This window comes from Gekko japonicus, unplaced genomic scaffold (assembly GCF_001447785.1).
Source record: "Gekko japonicus isolate JY-2015 unplaced genomic scaffold, Gekko_japonicus_V1.1 scaffold1905, whole genome shotgun sequence".
Classification (NCBI taxonomy): Eukaryota; Metazoa; Chordata; class Lepidosauria; order Squamata; family Gekkonidae; genus Gekko; species Gekko japonicus.
In genome coordinates, this window is record NW_015175418.1 from 128126 (window position 1) to 136492 (window position 8367).

General features: G+C 47.0%; 1 protein-coding gene across 1 annotated transcript in view; it reads right to left on the bottom strand.

Moving 5' to 3' along the window:
* The window catches only part of EVC (Ellis van Creveld protein), a 54680-nt gene that overhangs the window by 37680 nt on the left and 8633 nt on the right, over positions 1 to 8367 (bottom strand). The window contains exons 6-7 of the mRNA XM_015425775.1: positions 5224 to 5238; positions 2219 to 2317 (exon numbers count right to left, since the gene is read on the bottom strand). Of these exons, the coding sequence (XP_015281261.1) occupies positions 2219 to 2317; positions 5224 to 5238 (114 nt within the window). The remainder of the gene's footprint in view (positions 1 to 2218; positions 2318 to 5223; positions 5239 to 8367) is intronic.

Sequence of the window (8367 nt, forward strand, 5' to 3'; positions counted from 1 at the left end):
GGGGGGTTGATCGGGTGGGGTGGGTGGGAGAACTGGAGTGCAAGCGGTAAGGGAGTAAGTCCCAATGAATTCAGTGGGATTTACACCGCGTATATTCCTCTCTTTCTATCAGTGCCATGTCTATGGCTTTCATCTCACTTCCTGTCCCTTGCCTTGCTTCCCAGGTTAGATGTTCCATAGAGAATAAGAGTATTCGTTTGTGTGTATATCTGTCATATGTGTATTTTGACTGCTGTGGAGGTCACAGCTGTATGGGGGAATTGTTTAAAAGGGATTTGCCTTTTAAAGGGATGGAAAGGGAGACTGGGGCTCTGATTCTTTGGCTGAGGAGGCAGGCGTGCCTACCTGCCTGGGTTGTTGTAAAAGGTTGCAAAGTGAGACCAGGGGCTCTGATTCTTCCTTCCTGCCTTTCTTTCCCCATCTATTTGCCTTCTTTCCAGCTCTCCCCTCTCTCCCTCCCACTCCTCTCTCCCTACTTTCTTTCAACTTCCTTCCTTCCTCTCCATCTCCTTGCCTCCTTTCCCTCCCTCCTTCTCTTCCTTCCTTCCTCCCCATCTCTCTCTCTGAGTTGGGAAATACCTGGAGATCTTTGGGTGGAGCCTGAGCAGTGGGTGTTGCCTTCTGACACACTTCCGGTGATGTCAGGGGGTGTGGCATGAGTTATGCTGAGGAGCTCCTGCACCTGTTTTTGCTCATGAGTTATGCTGAGGAGCTTCTGCACCTGTTTTTCTATAAAATGACCACTGGAGCCAGGCCTACTAGCCAGCACTGGGTGACCTGATACCACCCTATGTGCATGGCTCACTCGGGACTGGCTCCTTGGGTATTGTTCACCAGCCGCCACTCCAAGAATGTTGTGAGGATTAAATGGAGGAGAGGGGAATGATGCAATTTGCTCTGGGTCCCCACTGGGGAGAATGGCAGGGCATAAATGAAGGAAATAAATAATAAACACAGCCGAAGACGGCGGGCAGGTGAAAGGCAGGTCAGCTGGTATATGGGAAGGAGAGAAGGAAGAAGGGAACAGTGAGGAGATGGGGGCTGCCAAGAGGAAGCAGTCTGTGGAGGGTGATACAGGGGAAGCCATACACTGCCATGGGTGACTTTCCTCTCCTCCATTTTGTCCTGACAACAACCCTAGGAGGTAGGTTAGGATGAGAAAGAGAGGGAGAGACTGGCCAAAGTCACCCAAAATAAGTAAATAAGAAAACTGAGTAGGGACTCAAACCTGGGTCTGCCCACGGGTAATCCGACATCCTATCACCATACAAAGACTGCCATGCCTCCAAGGTCAGCGCCCTGCATTCTTAAGTGCCATTTCCTAGTGCTGCAAATGTTAGGTAAAGGTTTCCCTTGCTCGAAAGCCTGTTGAATCCGACTCTAGGGGGCAGTGCTCATCTCCGTTTCCAAGCCGAAGAACCAGTGCTGTCCTAAGACTTCTCCGTGGTCATGTGGCCGGCATGACTAAACGCCGAGGGGCACGGAACAGTGTTACCTTCCCACTGAAGTGGTACCTGTTTCTCTACTTGCAATTTCTTGCTTTGGAACTGCTACGTTGGCAAAAGCTGGGGCCAGAGACGGGAGCTCACTCCATCACGCGGCAGTTGGGTCTCGAACTGCCAAACTACAGACCTTCTGATCTGCAGCTCAGCGTCTTAACCTCTGAGCCACCGCAGACCCATGCAAATGTTAGGGTCTGGTTATTAAAGTATTTACAGTATATCCATCTATCTTGAACATTAGCTTGTAAATGTCTAGAATTCAGTTTTTATGAAAGCTACCCTGAAAAGTGGATTCTGGTCAAGCACATAGTACCATAATTCCATGGCAGAAATGTGTTCTCATTAACAACTTACGGTATTGATGGCATTGCACTTTCTATGCTGCTGTTCCTACTCACAGCAGAAGATAAAAAGATGGTAATTAGCACTCATTAACTCAGCTGAATTAATGGCATTCCAGAACATCTTGTATCTTTCAGTGATCTCAGTGCCTTTTCTCCTTGCAGCAGGCTGCACAGATTTCAACTGTCTAACTGCGACAGGTCAGAACATTTATCAAAAAACCTGTGCCATAGGGACCATAAAGAACAAGAGTTTAGAAAGAAATCTCAGTGGCTGGGCACATCCTTTGCTCAAACAGGGGCTTAAAATGACATGTTTTGGAGAAATTAGTGGAACAGAAGAGTCTGCTGATTATATGGGACATACACACTTACCGTTTCTTGTGTATGAAGGATGCTTTGATACAAATCTTCAGGCATTTTCTTTTTAAGGTAACAACTGTCTGTGTGCATTCTGAAAATGTGCAGAATTGCCTGAATAAAGACACAAAACAGAGTAAAGCCGAGACGAACGTCATGACAACACTTTTGCTGCTTAAATGTAGTCATGAGAACGGTCCAAATCTGGAGTCCAGTGTTATGGTATTGGGGGGTGTTGCCCTGCAAGGCACTTGATGTGCTCCTATGGACTATAACTCATAAGTGATAAAAATGGACTGTGCAGAGATATGCTTGAGGGACGGTACTGCATGGTGACCCAATATGATGCCAGTTGAGATTGCACACCTGAGAGCAGAAAACCTTCCTTTTGCGTTGCTGTTCCAGTGGTCCTTCGAGGTTACCTGCCCTCTTACCTGTTGTGAGATGGACCAGTTCCCTAGCTTGCATAACGCCATGCCATGCCAAGGCACAAGGACAAAGAGCTCCAAACACCATAAGGAGCTCCCTCTGACACACAACCCCCTTCCCCCCCTCCATCTACCTGCAAAACTGCATGTAACCAAGAGGATCTACACATGGTTGCTTGGCAACTAATCACTTGCCCATTAACAACTCAGCTAGGACCATCCAGAGACAATAGCCCTAGACCGATTACTCATTTCCTCTTCATCCAGGTGCCAGTCCCCAGTCTGAGTTACTAGTTTGCAATATTGACCACTCCCTAGCTCCCCTCCCCTTTTCCTTCTACCCTAATAGTATGTTTTTAAAGGTAAAGGTAAATGTTCCCTTGCTCGAAAGCCGGTCGAATCCGACTCTAGGGTTGCGGTGCTCATCTCCGTTTCAAAGCCGAAGAGCCAGCACTGTCTGAAGACGTTTCCATGGTCATGTGGCTGGCATGACTAAACACCAAGGTGCACGGAACGCTATTGCCTTCCCACTGAAGTGGTACCTATTTATCTACTTGCAATTTCTTGCTTTCGAACTGCTAGGTTGGCAGGAGCTGGAACTAGAGACGGGAGCTCACTCTGTCATGCGGCACCCGGGTCTCGAACTGCTGAACTACCGACCTTCCACAGCCTGCAGTTCAGCATCTTAACCACTTGTATGTTTTTAGGGACGGACTAACAGGAGGTGTGACATGGGGATGTGGCCAGTCCAGCCTGCCCCCCCACGCCACCTTATAAATGGTGATACCCGATCACATGTCTCTCTCTCTATGACCCCTATCTAAGCTTTATCCCTCTTATGTCCAGCTTGCTATCCTAACACCCTCCCTCCATCTTTGACTCTAGGTCTGCAGCCAGAGTCCCACGTGTTTCTGCCGGTTCAGGACACATTCCTTATATCCAATTCTCCCCTCCCTTCTTCCATTGGAACAGTTCACTCAGCAAGGACAGGTAACTATTGCCCAAACAACGAATAATGCGAATGTGCTTATTATCTATCTTTATTTCCTAGAATCTGTATAAGAGTGTGTGCGTTTGTGTATTGTTTGAATGAGAAGTCTCCTTCAGTAAAAGACATCATTTTATACTGAATCCAGTCTCCGTGTCTATTACTGGTAACTACTGGAAAAGGTGGGACATCTGTATACATCGGTGTTTGCTCCCTAATTTGCCTATTGCCAATTAATAATCATAACTTTCCCCATATTAATAAGAAATTAAGGCAATTTGGCTAACGGGGGGGGGGGCTTTTCAAGTTTGTCTCACCAAATAAGCTCATATTTAGTAGACTCACCCGTGCTTCATTACTCATTTAACTGGCCTGGCTTGAGTGAATTCTGGCATCCAAGGGTGGACGCATCAAGCTTCCCAGGGCTTTAGGTGATGCTTTTCCAAGCTCAGCGTCCAGAGATGTCCTCCCACCTGCAAAGCCCCTGAATTGCAGCCCCCCCCCCACCGCGGAAGACTCTACTCAGCTCTTCCAGCTGCTGAAAATGGGAATCTTTTGGACTCTCTTCTAAAAACCTGCTTTGAAGTAAGTTCTAGTTAGCTGCTCATCCTTTAGACTATAAAATGACAAGTGAGAGCCACAAGGCCATGCAAAGAAGGGGAGATCCTACTTTCCATTGCTGCCCCTTCTCCCCCTCCCACTGATTCTGTTCCCCCCCCCCACCCCCGCTCTGCTTCCCATCCCCCCTACTCCGCCACCTTTTCACCCAAATCGGGTTGTCTCTATCCATATCTGTATCTGTTTACCAGCTGACAAGAAAACATTGCAATACTTGAATAATCTTTCAACATACAATTAATCCTTCAATATGCAATTAATTTGAAACATAAAACAAACAAAACATCTGTATATCTAATTCTCAAGTCGCCCCCTGGTGTGTGGATACTTAAATCCACACATCGGGGGCACCTGGGGGGGAGAGAGATTTTTGGGCACACGTGGGGCGGTCCCCAGGTGTGCACAAAAATCTGAAACCCCGGGAAAAATATCGGGGGGATGTTTAAACCCCCCCGAAACTGACAGAGCGTCCCCTGCGCATGCGCAGGGAACGATCTGTGAACGCTGCCGCCGCCGCTGGGAGGAACCGGCAGGATGGGGGGGGACTTACCTCCTCTTGCTGCTTCCTCCTCCGCCTCCTGAGTTTGGAGCTCAGTTTGGAGCTCTGCCTCCCTCCCCCCCACCCCGCGAGTATCGCGGGTCCACCCCTTGTGTTACCTTAATTGCAAAATTAATATTTAAATCGTATTTTCCTCCCACCACCAGGGCAGCGGGCATGGCTTTTTGCTCCTCCGTTGTATTCTCACATCCTTCTGTGAGGCAGGCTAGACCGAGGCGGGGGGGGGGGGGGGGGGGCAGGGACTGGCGCGACTGGCCCAGGGCCCTCTAGTGAGATTTCCCCAGGCCAAGTCCACCATTCAAGCTGCTACAACACACCCGCTCTCAGGTACAATGTGACCAAGTAACCACATATGCTCAGCCCAGCCATTTAAACGTTTTTTAGCAGGGACGCCAAAGCAGCGCACCCTCAGGGAAACCACTCTCACATTGTCTGAGCTGTCCTGGAGAAAGAGAGGAGAAAGTATACACGTAAGGGACAAATATTTAAACTAATTAAAAATTGACTTGCATCTTTTGAAGGCTGGATCTGGAAAGCCTGAAGACACCTGCCTTAAAGGGAAGTTTATAGTCCCCAAAATGGGGAAGCATTTAATGACAGTCAGTTTGCTGGGAAGGCAATTGTAGCAGACTACTGGGAGAAACCAAGTTAACCCAGGCTATGTCACTCTGTCCTCGCACATATCCAGAATTAAACTTCGTTGGTCTTAAAGGTGCCCCTGGACTCAAACTTAGTTCTCACATCTGTTTGTTAACTCTTTTATTTGTATGCTCATTTACTGCTGTCCACAGGTCTTACCAACTGCTTTAATCCAATCTTAGCTATTCTTATTGCTCAGTTACTTATGCATCTTGACTCTAACTAGCCCTTCTTGGCAACTAACCCCACCCAATTCCTGTACCGTACGTAAGGCTTGAGGAAGTCTGTTTAAATGTATCTGAAGGAGTGTGCTTGCACATGAAAGCTTATACCCAGAATGAAATTCTGTTGGCCTTAAAGGTGCCCCCACTGGACTCCGACTTGGTTCCAAATCAACATAAAGTCTGAACATTTGCATACAAACAAAAGCCCTTTACCTCCCATCACAAAAAGCAACTATAAAAGCACTGGAGATTCTCAGAATCTTCCCAAAAAACTATTTACAGGCATACTGGGTGTCAGCAAGCTGCCAATGGCTCTTTCCGGTAACTGGATTAAGTATACCCTTCCCCCATCCCTAGAGTGGATGTATTCAGCCTCCCATGCGCATGTCTACCCAGACTCTCATGCGCACATTTTTAGTTAGCCTGCATTCCTTTCCGTGAACGCTAGACTTGCTTTGATGTAATGCTATCTTGCCAAGGCCACAGGTGGAAAAGTGCAGCCGGCTTTGCTTAGTCTTTAATGAGCAGTAGTGTGGGAATAGTATAATTGTTTATGCTTAAGAAACCGTTGTTTCTCAGGGTTTGGGCGCGAGCCGGGCCGTTCAGCCGTGCGCAGGGGAATCATATCGATTGGCTTCTGTCATTATGAATCTGCTTTATCTTACTCTGCACCGCACATTTCGTTATTCTGAACAGTGCCTCTGTTCAAGTGCTTCATGGCTTCAATAAAGTAAAACCTTCTTGCAAGTGTGTACTACGTTGTATGCTGTGGGGTCCTGACACTGGGCTGCTTTCTCTCCAGTTCCTATTCCGATGACCTTTGGCATCCCCCCCCCCCCCATGTCTCCTTTTTTGAGAATGTTGAGGATTTTTCTGATCCTTCTTCCATCTCACTTTCCTCCTGCTCCCCTCACTTCTCTTGCACCTAACTTTCTGCTCCTCCCCAATTGAGTGAAGATTAGATCAATTTGTTTCTTCCCCCTTCCGGCTGCGTTAAAAACATGCCTTTCAACATCCTTGTTTGTTCTTGGATGAGAAGCCCCCTCATTGTCAATCCCGGCTGACTGCACTTTCTTACCTTGTAAAGGGCTGTTTTCAGAGAGCATTTGTACGTAATGGCTACCCCCAAATAAACAGCAGATGCTCAAGGGCTGGAACAGCCAGCCATCTGCAGGGGCCCAGCATTGAACAGAAAGGTGTGGCCCATCCTCTGTGCCCCCCCCATCCCTGCACGCTCACCTCTCCCGCTAGGTGGTGTAGTGGATGGAAAAGCACTTGGCCCTTCTGTTCTCTTTTTAGCCTTGGCAGGGGGCTTCAAGGGCCCACTCGCTCTTCCAGAAAACACACAAATGCACGAATGAAGCCCTGGAGGACACCTTCCCCAAGACGCTCCAAAACCTGGAGCTTGCCTCGGAGCATTAAGTGTTCCCTCACTCCCTGTTTTGTCTACACAAATGCTTAAAAATTCTTTTTTCTTGGCATCTAGAAAAGGCTTCCTCTGCTTGACCTTGTCCTTCCACTGGATGTCAAATAAAGCTATGAAACGTTCATGGCTGCTCCCTGTTTACACTCCTCCTTGGGAGGAGGCAGGGATGCAAGTACAGAGCAGTGGTCAGTATGACGGTCCTGAAGCTCAGGCAGTTCTGTCCACAAAATGGCCCCTTTCTCTGGAGTTGGCGTTCCTGTCAAGGCCAGTTCACAGAATTCCCTTCCTGTACTTTCTGAAGAGGGAAAAGGAGCGACGTGTTTTATGATGTGCCGCATTTTGTCCTACCCACCCTCCTCTCGTGGAGCTCAGAACCGCGCGGGAGCCTCATCGCAGTCTTGTGAGGCAGAGTGACTTGCCCAAGTCCGTGTACTGCGCTTCAGAGCCAGGCAGGGATTTGAGCCAAGACTGCCTCACTGAACCACAGCTGCACAACTCTCAACACCTCCCACCGTTGGCTCAGCTCGGAAGCAGCCCCACTGCCAGGCTGTGCCAGGTGTCCCCTGCAAGCTGGACATCTGGGCACCGTTAAGGCAAGTGGAACAGAAGGGGGGCACAGCTGACCCCCAGAGCACAACTAGAGATGTAAAGTTTCCAAAAATTTTGAAACTCGGGAAAAAAAGGAAATTTTCTGCAAAATCTTTTTTCTTTTCCAGATTGGAAGTCATTCTGTTACTTTAGGAACATAAAATATGACTATGGACATTTTTGCTTGGCATGAAATTATCACAACTAGCATATTAAAAATATAGTGTATCTAAACAATTATTACAAACAGAATATCCACCCACATGCAAAAAAACCCCTGAAACCTTTTTCTTTTCTTGTGTCAATAGCACCTCCTAAAGGAAGAAATGCATCTTGTTCTTGCATTGGAGAGTTCAGTTTGTAACCTAGGACTTGCTTGTCCTCAGTGCACAGAAATTAGATCAATCTGAAATTATTTGGAAAATATTTGAACACCTTGTCTTAAAATATTTTATTTATCATGTTAAAATAAAACATTCCATAATCAATATTTGTAACCTAGGACTTGCTTGTCCTCAGTGCACAGAAATTAGATCAATCTGATACCATACCTATTTTTTAGAAATGATATGGAAAATATTTGAACACCTTGTCCTAAAATATTTTATTCATCATGTTAAAATAAAATGTTCCATAATCAAATTTTTTTCTTTCCTTTTCTTTTTTCAATTTTTCCAATTTTTCAGAAAAAACC